The sequence below is a fragment of the Ovis aries genome, chromosome 2 (assembly GCF_016772045.2).
Source record: "Ovis aries strain OAR_USU_Benz2616 breed Rambouillet chromosome 2, ARS-UI_Ramb_v3.0, whole genome shotgun sequence".
Lineage (NCBI taxonomy): Eukaryota > Metazoa > Chordata > Mammalia > Artiodactyla > Bovidae > Ovis > Ovis aries.
The window spans coordinates 232,590,333-232,611,573 of NC_056055.1; the positions used below are offsets into that span (position 1 = coordinate 232,590,333).

At 43.4% G+C, this 21,241-nt stretch overlaps 1 protein-coding gene across 2 annotated transcripts in view; it reads left to right on the forward strand.

Moving 5' to 3' along the window:
* The window catches only part of CAB39 (calcium binding protein 39), a 94,979-nt gene that overhangs the window by 54,416 nt on the left and 19,322 nt on the right, over positions 1–21,241 (forward strand). For both annotated transcript variants that reach the window (XM_027965309.2, XM_060411352.1), the window contains exons 3-4: positions 10,979–11,143; positions 15,281–15,399. In XM_027965309.2, coding sequence (XP_027821110.1) covers positions 10,979–11,143; positions 15,281–15,399 — 284 coding nt within the window. The remainder of the gene's footprint in view (positions 1–10,978; positions 11,144–15,280; positions 15,400–21,241) is intronic.

Sequence of the window (21,241 nt, forward strand, 5' to 3'; positions counted from 1 at the left end):
TTAAGCTAATATTATTATATTCGCTTATATTATAAAGTAGTATATCTTCTCTAAGATATCTATTTGTCAAGAATATCTTCTTGTCTTTTAATTTCTGAATTAGCTATATCTGTACTTCAACATTTTACTCTTGCTGTGCTTAAGTGTGGTATGAATTAGTAAGTTAGGCTTAACAAGTAACTTTTATCTGTTAAAACTTGGGGCAAAGGGGAGAGCATACCCAGTCTTGTGCTCCACCAGGTAAACCCTGTACCTCCATCTGTGAGTAGACACCTTGTCACCTTTCACCTCCTACCATGAGGCCACTTTGGAGCCTTCTGAGTAGTTGGGCTTTGTTGGGACCAGAAGAGGTGTGCGTGGTAAGGACTGTGAGCACTGCAGGGACGTGGTCTGCAAGCCCTAGTGGGAGAGTGAGGAATACCTCTGATGTGAAAATGTTTCTTGCATCACAGCTTTGCATCTGAGTGGTTGCCACTGATGATGGTAAAATGGTACAGGGATGGGTAGTGTGGGAACATGGGGTTCAGGGGAAGAGATTTAATATGACCCCTGAAGTTTTGGAAGTCTTGAACTTGGCCACTAATGTTAGGCTTGCTAGTTGCTTTTTTTCCACCTCTTTGTATTTTTTAACGAGAAAGCAGACAGCAGGGAAGTCTCACAGCCTTAGTTCTAGTTGGGGGAGTTATTATGGGCACAACCCTTAAAAATTTGAAGTATTTACTTGTCTCTTCACCCTGGTAGGTAAAGAAGTATGGTTCTGATACTGTCACTAGTGAGGTGAATAGTTGGTATGAACTTTAGAGTATTGGTTGCTATTTAAGTAGATCCTGTACCTTACGTTGTTTGATGTAAAAATATTTTTTAAGATACTGATTAGAAATAAAGTTGTCTCCAACTGGTTATTTGTGGGAGTCAATGAAGCTTCGTGGCATGGGCTTAATCTGCCTGCCCCCAACCCACCCTACCCAGGCCTTGCCTCTGAGAAGCTCCGCCAAGCCTTAGACCTTTTCCTCTGTGACTCTGCTCAACAGAGGTGTCCCCAAACTCCCGCTATATGGCTGCTTAGTAGAATCACACAGAGTGAACCACTTCTCTGAAGCTGCAGGGAAACAACCAGGAACTTAAAGTTCTGTCTCTCTCACCTAGACAAGTCAGCAGCGAGTGAGTGAGGCACAGTCCACATTTTCCAGTCAAGTGAGTGGGCTTATCATGGGAGTAGGGGTGGAGGGCAGTTCTCTCACATGTTTTTCTTCATGACCAGGTTATTTATAAAGCAGTTGGCCACTGTTAGTAGTCTATACCCATGAAGCATATTGATAATACTCTGAGGCTCACTGGCCACATAAGTATGGCATCTGTGTCTCAGAACACCACATTTTATTGACAAAATGTCCCAGCCGGTTAGTTCAGTGTTAACAAAACCATGGAAGGCAGACTGTGTGTCAGTCACTGTCTCATACATGGTGGAGGGAGGAGAGTAAGCAGGCCCTTTCTGAAGCCCTTGAGTGTTAGGGAAATGAGAGATGTGGAGGAGAGGCTAGAGCAGTACAAGGTGGCGGGGAGACAAGGTGGCAACTGCTGCAGCAGGAGAGAATGGCAGGAGTTGGGACGGGCTCTGGAGGGCAGAGGAGTAGTGTGGCATCCAGGCCGCTCGAGCAGAGACAGAGCCTCCAGGGCAAGAGGGCAAGAGTAGAGGAGAACTGGGAGGACCTTTGCTGGGGATTTGACGCCTTAAGAAAAGGAGTGGTCCCAGCAGCCATCTGGCCCTGCAGCCTTGCATGAGGCCAGAGGACTGACAGAGTTGTGGCGGGGCGGGACGGGGGCCCTTGAGGCAAGGCCAGCCTTGCTGTGTAGGGGCCTTTTCTCTGGCATCCATACTAAGAACTGGGTAGGAGGGCTGCCTCTAACCTGTGAAGTAAAAGCAAAATAACCAGATTGTTTAAATTTTAAAACTGATAAAATGAGTACTGCAAAAGAGTACCCTTCCCCAAATGTTAACATTTTATGTAGCCGCAGTACAATGGTCAAATCAGGAAGCTAACACTGATATGCTGTACTACTACTACTAACTAATCCACAGACCTTTTTCACATTTCCACTGTTGTCCTGCTGATGTGTTTTTTTCTGGGCCAGGATCCCATTCAGGATCCACATTTCATTTAGCTGTAACATCTCCTTAGTCTCCTTTAATCAGGAAGAGTTTCTCAGCCTTTGACTTTTATGACCTTGGCACTTTTGAAAAATACTGGCCAGTTATTTTGTAGACTGTCACTTAATTTGGGTTTGGCTGATATTCCTCATGAGTCAATGTAGGTGATGCCTTTTTTGGCAAGAAAAAACCAGAAGTGATGTCGTGCGCTTTCCAGTGTGTCCTTTGAGGAGGCGCACGAGGTCAGTAGTCTCAGTGCTGTTCACAGGTGATCACATGGTTAAAGGGCATCTCCATGTAAAAAGACTGTTTCTGTTACTAGTAAGTCTCTTAGGGGAGTGAGCATCTTTGTTTAAAAGTCCCCCAAATGATTCTGGTGTATCTCCAGGGTTGAGACAGAGAATGGCAGAAACAAATCAGGGTGGATTGAGGGAGTCAAAGATGTTTTCAAATCTTGTCTCAGTATGGGGGAAGTGAAGCTAGCTGTTCAGATATGGACCAGAGAAAGAGAGCTAAGGTCTCTGGAGGAAAGTGGAACAGTTTTGGAATATTTGTTGCTGGGAGTGGCCAGTTGAGAAATCCATCCAGTTTGAAGGAATGTTTCTGGCTGAATGAAGGTAGTTGAACAGCATGAATTTTCATGAACCAGGTGTATACAGATTCCATCACCTTCTCTACCCTGCGGCTAAAGCAGAGAAAGTTTTCAGTAAAGAACATCCGATGTTGTGTAGGGAAGCAAGAGAACTGGAACTGTGAGCGCGAGCAGCCCCGAAACTTGCACGCGCAGCAGGACAGGTATAACATGACCATGAAGGAGCCCAGGAGATGAGGTGTCGTGGTGACCTCAGCAGCTTGACAAGGGTACAGTTGTGAGGAGCTGTAAGTGTGAATAGCTTACTTAGTAGGTGTGAGGGGACAAGCTGGGAGGTGGCAGATAAGGTGGATGTGGTCAGAGGCAGAGAACATGTGGCAGAATGCAGGCTGGCCAGATAGCGGGCACTGGGCAGGGTCCCTAATGTGAGCGCTGATGAAGGGAACCAAGTGAAATCTAAACGAGAACAGCTAAATTTATTTATTCTGTACGTGGCATCTTCATTCAGTAAATTCTTGCTGCATCGCCTTTTCTGGTGAAACACTTCATAAGCTTTTCAGATCATGTTTAGTTTAATATATGGTCATTTTTATTTCTTTTTTAAGCTTTTTTCAAAAAATGAACTTGTAATTTATCTATGTAGTGGGGAACAGAAATTACACAAATGGTTGAAATATGCATAAAATTAGAAGTCATCAATTGAGATATGAACTTGATTATTCTCATATATCAGGCCTGTTAATAAACAGTAAAGTTGATGAATTTTAGGGAATTCCCTGGTGGTCCAGTGGTCAGGACTCAATGCTTTCCCTGCTGAGGGCACAGGTTTGATTGCTGGTTGGGAGTGAGGCCAAAAAACTAAAACATTAGAAGTTGATGGTTCTTAGCCTTTCTTTTCTGCCATGCTGCTGATCACCCCATGTGGACGGTGACTAGCCACGGAAGTGCTCAGCTGTGGAAGTCTCTTGTCCCCAGTGCCAGTCTGTACTCGGAGTAGTGTGAGTCAGCCTTTTATGTGTCAGGCCCTGTTCTAGTCTTCAGCTTTTTATTTGGCAGTTTTTCAAGGTGTGATTGGTAGACCTGTTTACATATGTCAAGCTGTATACTTAGTTATTTGTTAGAAATCGTAAAAATTTAGGGAGGGGTATGTACACCCGTGGTGGATTCATGTCAATGTATGGCAAAACCAATACAGTATTGTAAAAGTAAAATAAAGTAAAAATAAAAATAAAAAAAAAAAATTTAGGGAGGGTTGTCCTGTGGGGAGGAATGAAAAAGAGAAACAGAAGCAGAAATAAGATAAGGCAGTTGTTACAAATATAGTGAATACTTCGATCTGTTTCTCTCATTCTCTTTGTTATTTTGCTCTTTAAAAATTAAAATATGAATTGTAAAGCATTCAAACATATCTGAAATACAGCAGGTGCAAAGTGAGAGTATTCTTACCTTCCCCCTAGGCAGGCGGCACTCAGCCTAGTGTGTATTCTCCCAGACTACTTGGAGGAAACAGGGAGCTGGGTTCCTCGCTCACCACTGTCACTGCCGGCTAGGTTCCCTTCACTTTTCTTGGTGAGATGCTGCAGAGCATCCTTCCTTCAGGTCCCTGTGTCTGCACTTCTCTTCCTTGATCTTTGTGGTGTAAGAACAGCACCTTTCCCTACATCCAGTGTCTGTCTGCATGTTATATCCAGCAGTCACGTGCGCTCATGTTCAGTCAGGTGTGTATGGAGCCTCTGCAAGCATGGGGCTTCTGATGGGGCAGGAGGAAGCGGACCTGAGCTGGAAATCACAGGGGAGAGCAGGGTTGCTTGCAGCTGTGAGAGACTCTGAAGAAGAGGCAGGAGGACAGAGTTGCCTCAGAAAGACTTCTCTGAGGCGCTGACCAGAGCCAAGCCGTGAAGGGAGTGGGAGTTGGCCTGTGGGGGGGCCGCCATGTGGGCACAGAGAACATTGTGGGCTCAGGAAGCCATGTGCACAGGGGCCCAAAAGGGGCCCAGTGTGACCAGTGCTTTGGTGTGTGGATAGTGGGGAGGAATTGCAGCGCAGGGTCAGGTCAGAGAGGACACGCCCACCATGCAGGGTTTTATGGGCCACGTCAAAAGGGGATTTTCTGCACCCTAAGAGCGATAGGTAATTGAAGTGTTTTAAGCACAGAGATTTAAGCATTTTAAGACGAAGTATTGTAAGATTTAGTGAGAAATTGTCATCAGTTTGTGTTGTGAAAAGATCATCCTGGTTGTGATGTGAACAGACTGTAGGGAATTCAAGTTGGTAGGCTGCTTAGTAGTCCAGACAGGAGTTATGGGGACTCCAACTTGGGTGGTGATGTGGGGTCTAAATGGATGGATTTTAGAGATTCTGTGATAAATGCGATGTTGAGGCAGGGTGCTGAAGAGGGAAAAGTCGAGGATGAGTCTTAAATTTCTCACATGCTATAAGAACATCATTAGTGGGATCTCCTTCCCTGAAATAGGGAACAAGGGAAGAACACCAGGCTTTGGGGCAAGACTGCGAGTTCTGCTCTAGATGAGTTAGATCTGAGGCACTTTTGAGACATCCAGGTAGAGACACTTTGAGTAGTAGACACTGAGTAAACTGCTTAATATGCTAGGCAGAGAACAAAATTAGAGATAGGAATCTGAGGCATTGCATTTAGGTGTAATTAAAGTTGTGGGTGTGGATGAGGTCACTTTCGCAGAGATGATAGAATGAGAAGAAGGGGGCCTTGTACTTTGCTTGGAGATAGTCCCAGTATTTAAATGACCCACTCAAGAAGGATGAGCCAGAAAGGAGATAGAAAGAGCAATCTGGGAGACAGGAAGACAAAAAAAGAGGGTGTTGGTAAGTCACAGAGTACAGGGAGAAGCAGTTTTAAAAGAAGGGTGTAATCAACAGCTTCCAACGCTGCCAAGAGCTCACATGTAATGAAGACTAAAAATTGTGTTTAATGGCAGGCAGGTCCTTGGTGGCTGTCTAAAGCTGTGAAGTACTAGCTGCAGAAGCCATGCGGGCTTGGACTGAAGAGTGAATAGGACAGAGAGGAAGAGATGCGGACTATAACAGACAAAAGGAGACGTTTTGAGATATTTAATTATGGGTGGGCAGTAGCTGGTGGGTGGGGCTTATGGGGTCAAAGGAGAGCGCCTTTAATTTTGTTAATCGGAATCTAGATCATATTTAAAGTTGAGTTTGGGAGAATCAAGTAAGAGGGGAGTTGACTATATGAGCCGATAACAGACAGGATGGATGAGATCCCGAGAAGGGAGGAGGTGAGTGGAATTCAGAAGCCAGGAAGGTTAGTATAGGTAGATGAGTATAATGGTTAGCAGAGGAGAGAATTGGATGGTGTTTTCCTCCCTCTCGTGATTAGGTGATGGTGTCGTCTGCTGAAAGGGAAGAAGCAGACTTTATGTGTGAATCCAAGGGAGTTTCATCATAGAAGCATCTGTTACCTTGCCTTTCTCTTGTGTTTTTTAAAAACAGCTTTGTTCAGATAGAACTTGCATATCACACAGTTCACCCATCTAAAGTATACAGTTCAGTAGTTCTTAGTTTATCACAGGTAATATGTAACTGCAAACAACCACAGTCAATTTTAGAAATTTCATCACCTCAAAAAGAAACCCCATACCTTTAACTGTTCACTCCCCCTTCCCCCACCTTAGTGAATACTTCATTTTTGCTATCAGAAAGCAGAGAGTACAGTCTGAATTCAGATTTAAAATCATATCATGGTTTCAAAGCAAAATATAAACTGAGACATACGAAGGTTATTAAGAGCCTCAAAGCTTTGATCTAGTCAGAGAAGCAGAGAAGGCTAAGCTGTACTCCTTGTTTCTTTGCTCAGTCATGTCCGACTCTTTGCGACCCCATGGACTGTAGCCTACCAGGCTCCTCTGTCCGTGGGATTTTCCAGGCAAGAGTGCTGGAGTGGGCTGCCATTTCCTTCTCCAGAGGATCTTCCCTACCCAGGGATCAAACCTGGGTCTCCCGCATTGCAGGCAGACGCTTTATTGTCTGAGCCACGAGGGAAGTCCTCCTTAGAGTCAGTCAATAAATTCAGCAGATAATACACTCGAAAAATCTACTAAATGTCAGATTATTCCCTGTCAAAGAGAATCATCTTAAGAATAAAGATTAAGGAAGTGGAATTGAAAAGGCAACACATGTAATTAAATTATAAGAGAACATTTACTGTTGAGAAATGATTTTTATCTCCTGGCCCAGGAAAAGTATGTTCTAGTTACTTAAAATTTATGTATAGGATAACAACAAACTGGTGTCAGAAATCTAAGACATTATTAGCAGGATAGGGTAGTAACAGCAGACTGGAAAATGTAAAGATCTGGTTAATGTTGATACTGAATAAGGATTCATAATGGGATTATTAGGACGATACAGCATTTAGAAAAGAAAGCAGTAGAGTAGTCAGTAAAAATCAGCACAGAGTTAAGTAAAGAGATAGTGCCAAATTAACTTTATTTCCTTATATTCAGGAAATGTGGAGGAAAAGTATCTTCTTATTATATCAAAGTATTTAATAAAAAGCCTTTTGAATATGATTTGGAAATAAATATATATGTTTAGTGGCTGAGCAGCCATGCCCAGAGATGACTGAAGTGAAGTCAAAGTCGCTCAGTCGTGTCCCACTCTTTGTGACCCCTTGGACTACACAGTCCATGGGATTCTCCAGGCCAGAATACTGGAGTGGGTTGCCATTTCCTTCTCCAGAGGATCTTCCCAACCCAGGGATCGAACCCAGGTCTCCTGCATTGCAGGCAGATTCTTTTACCAGCTGAGCCACAAGGGAAGCCCAGAGATGACTAGTAGATCATTACTGAAAGGAGCGTGATAATTCAAAGGCCTACTGTGAGTCTCCATTCAGTTACTTCCATTTCAGCATTTTGGTTAATGATAAGGCCTTGGGAGGCACGCCTACCTATCAGATTTTCAGGTGGTACAAATATGAGAACAATAGCTGACATTTTGGATGTCCTTCACAGTCTGGAACACAGTATTGTTTGACTGATGGGCTGTTAATGAAATTAAATAGTGAGAAGAGTTAAAGCTATCATTGCAGTGTTATTCAAAGAACCAGCTTTGAATGAATAATTGCAAAACTCCTTAAAGGAGCCCTGAGCTACTTTACATTTGCAGGGAAGTGGTGGTCTGGTGTCTTCTCCATCATTCCATCAGGATAGAGTTGGAGCATTAGTCCTACCTTTCTGAGAAGGATAGTTAAGTTGAGAAGAGGTTTTTCTGGAGATTCTCTATTTAGGAGAGACAGGCAAGCTGTTCTCAGTGAGTAGTCTTCATGTGGAAGAGACATTCAGGTACTACTATATCTGCCTTGCAGACCCAAGACCAGCAGACACTATAGTGAGGCAGTGTTTGTCTCAACTATAAAATTTTCTAACAGTTTTCTGTTTCTAAAGTCTACTATTACTGCATTTCTAGACACTGGAAATACTTAAGGTGAAGCAGTGTGATCATTGGGTAAGATTAGAAAGTTGTAAAAGGGAGTATCATGGACACAGATGATTCTTTAGGTACCATGAAGTGCTGGTGCCCTCTGAATCTGTACTAAGTAATCTCCCTAAAATATATTTCTGGTCATAAATATTTGTTTATTTAGCTTTTTTATAGCCTTTATGTTTTTCCACATAACTTGAATATTCTACTTTGTTGGCTTAATTAGCTATGACAGTTTTGGTTTTCTTCACTGTGTGTGTTTTTTTGGGTGTCTTTTTTAGGACTTAAGTGTGTGCTTTTTTAACTTGTGGTTTGTCTTCAGGAAATACTATACTGCTTCATGTACCTCTTTGAGCTGCTGTTAACACATATCTTGTTCTGTATGTATATCATAACCCCAGAATACAATTGTGTTGTTGTGTTAGTCACTCAGTCATGTCCAACTGTTTGTGACCCCGTGGACTATAGCCCACCAGACTCCTCTGTCCATGGCATTCTCCAGGCAAGAATATTGGGGTAGCTATTCCCTTTTTTAGGGGAACTTCCTGACCCAGGCATCGGACCCAGGTCCTCTGCATTGCAGGGAGATTCTTTGCTGCCTGGGCCACCAGGGAAGGCCCTTACATATGTCATAAACCCAGAATACAATTGTTTATACTTTAAACAAATGATATTTTAAGCATAATTTTTTAAGTTATCTTTTAAAGACTTTTTTTTAACAATGGAAAGATCTTTAAATCTATCCACGTCTCTATTTCCGGTGCTCTTCATTCTTTGCTGTATACACAGATTCTCATCTTGAGTCTCCAACACTTCCTATAATGCAGGACTGCTGGTGACAAAACCTGTCAGCTTTTCTATGTCTCAAAACCTCATTTCACCATCATTTTTGGGTAATATTTTTACTAGGTATAGAATTCTGCATGACAGTTTGGTACCTTTGATGACGCTCCTCCGCTGTCTTTTGACTTGCATCATTTTTGTCAAGTCTACTGCCAGTTTTTGATTTCTTTGTCCATAATGTTTTTCCCCCTCTAGTTGCTTTTAAGATTTTTTTTTCTTCACTGAATGTAAGCAGTTTGACTGTTTTCTCTGTTTCTTGTGCTTAGAATTTTTTTTTTTTTTAACTTCTTGGCTCCATGGGATTATAGTTTTCATCAAATTGGGAAACTTTTTCAGCCATTGTGTGTTCACATGTTTTGTCTGTCCTCCCCCCTCCCCTGGGGACCATAGCTACACATGTGTTGGGTAGGCCAAAAAGTTCATTTGGATGATCCTGTAACTTCTTACAGAAAAATTCTGAACAGACTTTTGGCCAACCCAGTGTTAGATTGCCTGTAGTCATCCTGTAGCTCACTGATGTGCGTTTTTCCTCCCTCTGTGTTTCATTTGGGATAGCTTTTATTGCTCTGTCTTCGTATTTACTAACCATTTCTTCCTCAGTGTCTAATCTGCTATTAATCCCATCTAGTGTAATTCTTATTTCAGAAATTGTAGCTTTTAAGTGTTTGATTTTGGTCTTTTTTTTTCCTAATGCCTTCTGTATCTTTACTTAACATGCTCATTTTTTTTCCTGAACATACTGTCTGGAGTTGTAGTAACTTTTAATGTCCTTGTTTAATTTCTGCCATCTGGGTCACTTTGCAGAGCTGTTACTATTGACTGTTTTTTCTCCCCATTATTGGTTGTATTTTCCAGTTTTGATTCTTTGCAGGCTGGCTTTTAAGTTTAGTTGGAGAGCAGAGTTTAGTCCCGGGCTAACTTTTTATAACTGCAGAGACAAAACTCTTGGAGAGCTCTGCTTGGTGCCTGTGAACGAGGTTTTTCCATCACGTTGATGGGAGCCTTGCGTGAGCTCCATGGCTCTGTTCCCTGGCCTTGGGTACTTTCTCACATGCGTGTGTTTACCAGTGCTCAGCTGGAGAAGCAGGCAAGCCTTCTGCAGGTCTCTAATACTCTGCAGTGGAGCTCTCCTCTCTGGTCTTTGCCCTGAAAAAGGACCAAGGCTCCCCACAGATTCGCAGCTCTGTCTCCTCACGTGGAGCTTGTCCTCCCTGTGTTGTGGTCTAGCAATGAGCTGGGCAGGCATGAGGGTCACTTCATTTGTTTCCCTTCTCTCGGGGATTGCTCTCCTGTGCTGCCCGAAGTTCAGTGTTTAAAATTAAGTATGTGATAGATTTTCTCCCATTTTTTAATCTTTTTCATGGGGATAAGTAAATCTGACCCTTGTTTTGATCTTGGCCAAAGTAGAAGCTTTTTAGCGACTTGTAATATATTGCTGACATTTTAGCTTTGCATTCAGAGCCTCTTTTGGCTTCGTCTCTTCAACCGCTCCCTCCACAACTGTTCTCTGCCTGTCCCTCACCCCCAGTTCATGCCATTCCTCCCCCTCAGTCTGCTTCTCCCCAGCCAGTCCTTGCTTGTCAGAGTGTCTCCATTCTCAGGGGCAGCTCAGCTGCCTCTTCCATGTGGTTTCCCTCCTATTTGAGCAGAACTGAACCCATTCTTCCTGTTCTCTTTCTACTCTAACAGCCTGTTTTCAGTGTTGGGGTGTACAGGTTGTGAAGCTGCTGGCCTTCCCTGTTGAGCACACATGTCAGTCCCCACATGTGCAGTGTTTTACTGCCGAGGGCAGGGACGGGGCCTGCCCATCTTTGTGTCCCTTCTGTGGGTATGTAATATATAGAGAAGGTATTGAGCAAATGTAGGTGTTTTATTTATGTTTATTAAAATGAGTTGTTCTTCTCTTCTTCCCCCAAAATCAGGCTACAGAAGAAGTTTCCAAGAATCTGGTTGCCATGAAGGAAATTCTGTATGGCACAAACGAGAAGGAGCCGCAGACAGAGGCAGTGGCACAGCTCGCTCAAGAACTGTACAACAGTGGGCTCCTCAGCACCCTGGTAGCTGATCTGCAGCTCATTGACTTTGAGGTAAGAAATAGGTTTTCTATTTTTCAAAAACCCTAACTATCCATAGTCCTTTTCCTACGCCCTGCCTTCTGAACTGTTTTAAGACTCCGGCTGGGCTCTTGGCTCGGGGGTGCTGACCAGCAAGCACGCCCGGGCTGCATGCCTCATCAGCGGCGCCAGGCTGGGGACTCGAGCGTGCCACAGGCTTAGGCCGTGGCTTTCCCCCTTCTTTGACGACATTGTATATGAAGTCTTTGAGGTATTTGTTAGACCCTTTCATTCAGGTATGTTTATTAAATAGATGCTGTTTTACATAATTCACTGGTCCTTGGCTCTCAAAGAATAAGTAATCTAAAGAAGACCATAGAATGTTAGAATTTTTGAGGTAGATAAGATCTTGTGTGCATGCTAAGTCCCTTCAATTGTGTCTGACTCTACTGTGGACCGTGGACCACAGGACTCACCTGTGGACCGTGCCATGCCAGGCTCCTCTGTCCATGGGGTTCTCTAGGTAAGAGTACTGGAATCGGTTGCCATGCCCTCCTCCAGGGATCTTCCCTTCCCAGGGATTGAATCCGGGTCTCTTAAACATCTCCTGCATTGGCAGGTGGGTTCTTCATCACTAGCGCCACCCAGGAATCCCCGGATAAGATCTTGGAGAACATCTAGTTATTTTGTTTGTTTCTTTAACCTGCTGAAAACTCATTGCAGTAGACATTATATGTTTTGTCTGCATGGCACTGCTTTGAAATATTTAAATTAGGATACCATTAAAACAACAGGAGATTTTATACACAATTTGGAATTTCTGGCTTCCCTTGAAAAATCTGGCAGCATGGGGCCTGTAGCCCTGCATGGCCCCTCAGCCCGGACATCAGTATGGGGCATCCATACTCGGGTATGCCTCAGACAACACAGCTTGCTTTTCTACTGCAGGCCTGCTGCACTCGTTTATATTTCCTGCTCATCCCTGGTCAGCACTTGTTATTGTTGCCCAAGTTTATACAGCCAAATCAGGCCTTGCTAGATAGATATTTAGTGTATTTATTAGTGAGAAGAATGGACCTTGGTAACAGTCTTGAGTAAACTAGTCTGAGAAGCATATAATGAAGGGCTCTGGCATGGTCATGAGCAGTCCCCCTCTTTGATGCTCTGTTATGGATGTGCTTTGTTTAAACCCCAACATTTATCATCCTGAGGGGCTAGATGTCTGTGCCAGTTCAGTTCAGTTGCTCAGTCATGTCCAACTCTTTGTGACCCTGTGGACTGCAGGACACCAGGCCTCCCTGTCCATCACCAACTCCCGGAATTTACTCAAACTCAGGTCCATTGAGTTGGTGATGCCATTCAACCATCTCATCCTCTGTCGTCCCCTTCTCCTCCCACCTTCAATCTTTCCTAGCATCAGGGTCTTTTCAAATGAGTCAGTTCTTCAAATCAGGTGGCCAAAGTATTGAGGTTTCAGCCTCAGTGTCAGTCCTTCCAGTGAATATTCAGAATTGATTTCCTTTAGGATGGACTGGTTGGATCTCCTTGCAGCTCAAGGGACTCTCAAGAGTCTTCTGCAACACCACAGTTTAAAAGCATCAGTTCTTCAATGCTCAGCTTTCTTTATAGTCCAACTCTCACATCCATACATGACTACTGGAAAAACCGTAGCTTTGACTAGACGGACCTTTGTCTGTTTAGGTACCTAAAAAACAGGGGAGAAAATGACAGACATCTATAGGCAGGTTTAGGCTTCTCACGTGGCACTAGTAGTGGTAAAAAACCTGTCTGCCAGTGCAAGAGACATAAGAGGCATGGGTTTGATCCCTGCGTCAGAAAGATCCCCTGGAGGAGGGCATGGCAACCTACTTCAGTATTCTTGCCTGGAGAATCCCAAGGACAGACGAGCCTGGTGGGCTACAGTCCATAGAGTTGCAAAGAGTCAGACGCGACTGAAGTGACTTAGCATGCACATACAGCCACGTTCAGTTTTGAGAAGGCTGAAGAAAGTGTGGTTCATAGGTTACTTGAATGTACTATCAGTAGATAATTAAAAGAGAACAAAATTTATTTCTATCTTTTAGAACAGAGGAACTTCCCTGGTGGTTCAGTGGTTAAGGCTTTGCCTTCCAGTGCAGGGACTGTGGGTTCAATCCCTGGTTAGGGAGCTAAGATCTCTCACATGCCTGAGAGCCAAAAAACCAAAACATAAAACAGAAGCAATTATGTAACAAACCCAAAGTTTCTTAAATGGACCACATCAAAAGCTCTTAACTAAAAAAAAAAAGAACAGAACTATGATATTTTCATTTGTGTAGCTGATTTCATATATTTTTCATAGAGTGTCAAATTCCAGCAACAATTTTTATTTCCACTGCAAAGGTGGGGATGCATTGGGACCATCCAGTTCCTCCTCCTTTGTCTGCCCATCCTATTCCCCAGCCTGGACCCTGATCTTAATGTTCATTTGGGACTTTAGAGACATAAATTTAAAAGAAATGTGTGCCCTTGAGACTGGTTTTCAAGATTGCCATTACTACCCCTAACCTAGCACAGGCCCCAGGGTGATCTCGGTGCTGGAAAGCTTTAATGCTTCCCTCACTCCCCTGCAGACTTGTCAGCCTTGTAACAAGTGGCCATTCTGAAACTCACTTCTTCATTTGTTGCTTCCTTGTGCAGCTTTCTGATCAAGACAGTTTCACTATATGAAGTTAACAACCACCTATTTTGTTGAGCAAAGTACAGTGGTGGAACTCTGATCTCTGAACTATTGAGTCGTGTGATACTTAGTACCTTGACTGTTAATCTATATAAAATTTTTCCCAAGTAGACCTTGTATAATAGGAGGAGATGGGGAATTCCCTGGTGGTCCAGTAGTTAGGACTCTACAGGTACAAAGGGCCCAGGTTCAATCCCTGATTAGGGAGGTAAGATCCTGCAAGCCACAAGCTGTGCTGCCCCCCCCCCCCACCCAAAAAAAAAATAGAAGGATATGTCTACATGCCATTAAAGCTCAACTTCTTACAGAATTCTTTCATTTTTATTATAATAGCAGAATACAATTTCTCCTCCTTCCATCACTGTTAAAAGGAAGCTGCATGTATTGTTTACAATACGAGCATCCTATTTGAAGCTGCTTGCTCCCTTTGGATGGGAATCAGATCCCTGAACAATGTAAGCATATAGCAAGGCTTTGTTTTCATACCTGAGTCAGCATCGTTCTGAGAATTAGAAATCACTGAGATTATGTGCAGTTTAGGTTTCACTTTGTCAGCACATTATTCATGTCAAAAATGTTTCACTGCTGGAACTTGGAATTATAAAGGAAAAAATAAAATGCAATGTCTATGAATGTTTTAAAGTCAGATACTCAGTCATAATTATAAATACGCAGACCCATGATTTGAGTTTATCTGGGAGGGTGGATGGGCATTGGGTATTTAATCAGTATGTTGATTGAGTTTATCTGGGAATGTGGATGGGCTTCCCTGGTGGCTCAGAGGTTAAAGCGTCTGCCTCCACTGCGGGAGACCTGGGTTCGATCCCTGGGTCGGGAAGATCCCCTGGAGAAGGAAATGGCAACCCACTCCTATTCTTACCTGGAGAATCCCCTGGACGGAGGAGCCTGGTAGGCTACAGTCCATGGGGTCGCAAAGAGTCAGACACGACTGAGTGACTTCACCTCACCTGCCATTGGGTATTTAGTCAGTAACTTGATTAGAGTTTATTTGGGAGCATGAATGGTCATTGGGTATTTAGTCAGTACCTTGATTTGAGTTCTGTTTGGGAGCATGGGGGGCATTGGGTATTTAGTCAGTACCTTGATTTGAATTTATCTGGGAGTGTGGATGGGCATTGGGTGTTTAGTCAGTACCTTGATTTGAGTTTATCTGGGAGCATGGATGGGCATTGGGTGTTTAGTCAGTACCTCAATTTGAGTTTATCTGGGAGCATGGATGGGCATTGGGTATTTAGTCAGTACCTTGATTTGAGTTTATCTGGGAGCATGGATGGGCATTGGGTATTTAGTCAGTACCTTGATTTGAGTTTATCTGGGAGTGTGGACAGGCATTGGGTGTTCAGTCAGTACCTTGGTTTGCATTTATCTGGGAGTGTGGACAGGCATTGGGTATTTAGTCAGGCATTTTGCTATTTTTGTTTCCCTAATAGGGCAAGAAAGACGTGGCTCAAATTTTCAACAATATTCTCAGAAGACAAATTGGTACAAGAACTCCTACTGTTGAATACATCTGCACCCAGCAGAATATTTTGTTCATGTTGTTGAAAGGGTATGTATAATGTAATAAAATTGATATTTTTGACTTTAAAAATAAAAAGGGAAAGATGATTGTGGGCAAAAGCAGGATGGTGAATGTGGGAAAGCATTTTCTCTGTACTTCCATCAACTCCTTTTCAGGTAGTTCTTGATTACGTTTCCCCCCTTAAAATTCAGCCTGTAAACTAAACAGAATTTGAAGATGCCCAGGGGATTTTAAAGTTAGTGAATTATGAGCCTTAAAATCTCAAACCTCAAGAAAAAAATAAGTCCTCTGTGGTCTTGTTTCTGTTCTCTAAGATGTAAAAACCTTAATTGTATAAAATACCAGCTAAATAAGTCATATACCTAAAGACCTCTTCTTTGGACATACACGCGCACTGTCTGGCAGTAAAGGCTGCCCAGTAAATGGAGCGTGGGTGCTGTAGCACTTAGCCTTGTTCAGTCCGCAGCAACAGAGTACATGTTTATGCTGTACTTCCCTTGGCTTTTCACCTGTGTGTGTCCATCCACTAACCCACTTAGTCTGGTAATCCACAGTGCATCTTCCTGGCATTACTGCTGAACTAAGCAGTCATTTATCTTTGGATAGATGTCAGTTTCCAAAAATTAAAAAACCAAAAAAGCCTTAAAATTGCAACATTTTTAAAAAATCCTCTTCTCCCTCATCACTGATTGGCAAGGTAGCCTCCTGTAGTTTCACGCCAGGGTTGTTTGCCAGCTCTGGGTACGTGTGCATTGGTGGGGTTCTGTTAAATTGGTGGGCAAGCGTTTTATTGGCATGACTGTTGGCATGAATCAGCTTGCTGTCCTACCTCAGCCTTATAGCTTGCCTCACTCTGATTCATATCTCTGTGGTTTAACACTTCCTCCAAGTTCAGGCTTGTTTAGACAGAGCATGCGTCAGTGCCTGTGTTGGATGCCAGCATTCCATTTCCTTCTTTCTAGTTCTAACTGTCCATGATGCTTCTTCAGATGTTGCTGTACAGAATTTTTGGCATCCAGTATTTTGTTGTATCAATCCAGAGCTGCCTGTATGAACATGCAGTGAGTAGTCTGAAATTTTGGTGTTCTTGGGGCAGCTTCCGGATGCCTTTGTGTATTTTTAAAGCCACTATTCCTTTTTTCATAGAAAGCAGTGATTATTAAAATCTGTGAATTAGTTAGCTCTGCCTGTGTTTACTGTTAAGTGGCCAGGGTTATGAGAGGAACATTGCTGAATGTCATGTAAGACTTTTGAGGCACTATTTAAAGAAAGGTTTAAAGCTCTCAACTGAGCTGGCCAGAGCAGAAACCTCAGCTTAGGGAGGTGAGGAGAAGCAGCATGGAGAAGCCACTGGTGTTGGGACCCCACTCCACCACCCCTTTTAGTTTTTATTGTGGAAAATATACATAAAACTGGGGAATAATAGAGCAAGCCCTTTCCTAGCCATGACCAGGTTTCAGCAGTTATTAACATCTTGTTGATATTTAACAAATTATTAACATTCCTGTTTCATTTATTTCTTGCCTCCTGTTTCTCCTCATGTACAACATCATTTCCATATCATAATCATAATATCACTTAAAAACCTAAGCATAAAATAATACCCTGTAAGTGTTCAGATTTCCTTGATTTCCACCAAAAATGTTGTTTTTCAGGTTGTTTGAATCAGTCTTCAAGCATAGTCCACAAACTGAATTTGGTTGATATGACTCTTTTTTTTTTTTTTTTTTTAATGACTGTTAATCACTTTTAATCTATAATAGTTCTTGCCCTCTTCTTTTAATACTATTATTTGTTGAAGCAACTGGGCCATTTGTTTTGTAGAAAAATCTCATATTTGGTGTTTCATGCTGTGGTTTCACACATAACCGTGTTCCTCTATCCTCTGTTCTTTTGCATTTGGTTAGATTCAGCCTCAGTTGAGGGGGTGGGAACAGGAATTCTTCATGGATGGGGCTGTGTGCTTCTGTTGGGCAGTCCTGGTTGTCTTTCTTCTGCTGATGTTAGATCAGTGGATGCAGATGATGTCAGCCTGTCCATTATAAAGTTCTCCATCAACCCTGTACCTAATGGTTTTACTGTCCATTTAGGATCATTCAGTTCAGTTCAGTCACTCAGTTGTGTCCGACTCTTTGCGACCCAGTGAACCGCAGCACGCCAGGCCTTCCTGTCCATCACCAACTCCCGGAGTTCACCCAAACTCATGTTCATTGAGTCAGTGATGCCATCCAACCATCTCATCCTCTGTTGTCCCCTTCTCCTCCTGCCTTCAATCCCTCCCAGCGTCAGGGTCTTTGCAAGTGAGTCAGCTCTTTGCATCAGGTGGCCAAAGTATTGGAGTTTCAGCTTCAACATCAGTCCTTCCAGTGAACACCAAGGACTGATCTCCTTTAGGATGGACTGGTTGGATCTCCTTGCAGTCCAAGGGGCTCTCAAGAGTCTTCTCCAACACCACAGTTCAAAAGCATCAAGTCTTCGGTGCTCAGCCTTCTTCACAGTCCAACTCTCACATCCATACATGACCACTGGAAAAACCATAGCCTTGACTAGACGGACCTTTGCTGACAAAGTAATGTCTCTGCTTTTGAATATGCTATCTAGGTTGGTCATAACCTTCCTTCCAAGGAATAAGTGTCTTTTAATTTCATGGCTGCAGTCACCATCTGCAATGATTTTGGAGCCCCAAAAAATAAAGTCAGCCACTGTTTTCCACTGTTTCCCCATCTATTTGCCATGAAATGATGGGCCCAGATGCCATGATCTTCATTTTCTGACTGTTGAGCTTTAAGCCAACTTTTTCACTCTCCTCTTTCACTTTCACCAAGAGGCTTTTTAGTTCTTCTTCACTTTCTGCCATAAGGGTGGTATCATCTGAATTACTGAAGTTATTGATATTTCTCCCGGCAATCTTGATTCCAGCTTGTGCTTCATCCAGCCCAGTGTTTCTCATGATGTACTCTGTTGTCTAGGTTCAAAATGATGATTTCCTAATTCTCTTATTCCTTCTCTATATATCAATGTTTCATGACTTCTGTAGGAAAGACAGAATACATGCTTGCCTTTTTTCTACATTATCATTTTTTAGTATAATCAGTTGATGCCCTAGCCACTTTCTTAAGTCAGCAATGAGTATGTTATTGTTTTAAGCATCATTATGCATTTAAGCATCAAACCTGAAGTTTTAATCAGGTTTTAAAATATGTTTGATGTGCCTCAAACCCTTTCAGTCATTGTGACCATGCTTTTATGTCCAGATTGCCCCATCTTGGGCTCGCCTTCAAACTGGCCCCCGTGTCCTCTTGGCAAGGCCCCCGTAGCCTCTGATAGCCTCCCTGCTGTCTGGCACAAGACACCCAGTGCTCATTTTGTATGGGTTTCTTCCTCAGACCTAGAAACAGGCATTTTTTCCAGTAATTCTTTTTTTCCAATTCAGGAGCTTAAAATGATTCTTCTTGCTAATTACACAGACTCACATCTGGACTTCCCCACGTCACAGCAACGCCCTGTGATTTTTGTTTTTGTTTTTTTTTTTTTTCCAGAAATTCCCTGGAGGTCCAGTGGTTAGGACTCAGCACTGCTGAGGCCTGTGTTCAGTCCCTGGTCAGGGAACTAATGAAAACCATGCAACACAGCCAAAAAGGAAAAAAAGAAGAAAGAAATTTTCCTTCACTTGTTTATTAATTAGTTCAGACTGTTTTCAACACAATGTGATTATCCACTCAGGCTACAAGTATTCTGATGTTAGACATTTTGAGGAGTGACGCTGCTGGTATTAGTGTGCCTTTGGAAAAAACCGTGTTACTTGTGTTAGCCTGCATCTGGAGGCAGTCATTTTTTCACTGGCGATTTAAATGTTAATGTGCTCTCCTGCCTAGTGCTAACAGGTTGTACAGCATAACTGTTTGCCTTGTGCTCGGTGGTTTATGGTTTAATCATTTAAGGCCAGCTTGACAAACGGCCATCAAAACCTGCCCGACTTGTTGTACCAAACTGTCTCGCCCTCCTCTGTCTAGTCTCCTGCCTGTTTGAGAGTGGCAGGGAGGAAGCTGTGTGCGCGGCCATTTTGTGAGCAGACGTTTTAGTCACCTCGGAGCCTGTCACCATTCTAGCTGCCATGCCGCCAGTGGCACAGAGGAATGTGGTTTTGGTGGTGGTGAGGGCGTGTGATGAACACGTGTACAGCAGGAGGACAGTCCTACCGGAGAACACTCGCAGAGGGTTTCGGGGGTGAAATGCGGGTCAGTCAGAAAGGCAAGGCTTGCCAGCAGAGGTGGATGTAGGCTTGAGGCTCCAGATGGTTTCAGATTTGCACAGGCATCAACAAGAGAGTTAGGGGCAGAATGAGCACAGTGACTGGCAGCGGTGGGGGGATCAGAAGGTCTTGTGGCGTAGTGGGGATGGTGGCGCACCAGAGACGTTGCTGTGACGGGAAGCCCAGACGTGAGTCCGTGTAATTAGCAGGAAGAATCATTTTAAGCTCCTGAGTTGGGAAAGGCTGCTGATGCGCTTGGATGGAGGAGTCTGGTGGGCTGCAGTCTGTGAGGTCGCTGAGAGCCTGACACGACAGGGCCACTTCACTTTCACTGATAGACTAGTCGGATAGATTTGTTAAGGCAGAGTTTGAACAAAGATACTGATTAGGGGCACTCAGGTGACCAGGGATGACTTCATGCAGCACTGGATACAAGAAAATGAAACTGAAATATTGCAGAGGAGCATTAGAAAGGAGTGCTGACGCTGAAGATGGGAAGACTGGGAGTGGACAAAGAGGGCAGTGTTCAGATCTGTGTGGTTCAACACTGTTCTTACTAACAGCATGTAATTATTTATTTTAAATTTAAATGACATTTAAAATTCAGTCCCTCAGTCATAGTAGCCAGATGTCAAGTGCTCAGTAGCGGGCAAAGATAGAGAACATTTCCATTATCAAAGAAAGTTCTGTAAGACCTGTTTTAGACCCGGATATCTGAAGCAAAATAGTGATGCTATATTAGACACATCCAGTTTATGGCATTGTCCAAAAGCAACAGAAAATAACTTCACTACAGTTCAGGGTGGATCTGGGCTGGGGCAGTTTGGGAGCCATGGTGGGAACTGTGAGATCTTAGGGGTCAGAGCAATGGAAGAAAGACTTCAGCCAGGCAAGAAATAAGAACAGAGGAGGTAGAAAGGAGAACTGGGGGTCTTGCTTTCATTTTTTAAAGAAAGAGATGCAGAGGTCTGCACTGTCCAGAAATTAAAAGCAGAATTTGTATTAGAAGATCATTTGTTTTAGCCACGAGGTCTTTGGATTCAGTGGCAGGAAACTGAAGGTGGCTGTGAGTGGGGAAGGAGATTCAGCCTGAGTGTGCAAGTGTGAGAGGAAGTGGAGTGACGGGGTGACGTGTGTGAGCAGATGGCAGACAGAGTCCAGTCCGAGAGGTTTGGTGCGCATCAGAATGGAGAAGGCTGCTGTGTTGAGAGGAGAACGAGATTCTCTTTCTGATCGGGGGAAGAAAGAGGCGAACAACCTTGAGATGGAGTAGAGGAAGTCTGTGTGGAGAGCTGAGGAGGGGTACATGGAGCCCGTGTCCACTTGAGAGCCCTCAGGCCCCATGACAAGGCGCTTGGTGACATCCTCAAGACCAGGCTTTCGGTTCTAGCGTTTATGTGTTGCCAACAGTCTTAGAAGCTCTGGCCTTTATGTGTTGCCAGCAGTCTTGGAAGTACTATTTTGAGTATTAAATTGAAACAATGAAGTGTAAATGCTGTATAATTTGATAGGCCCATTTAGATACTGTGACTTTAGGAAACTTACGTTTCTATTGTTTTTCGATTCAGTGTTTGGTTTTTCTGAAATGTTGAGAGCACCTCAGGTGAACTAAACCCT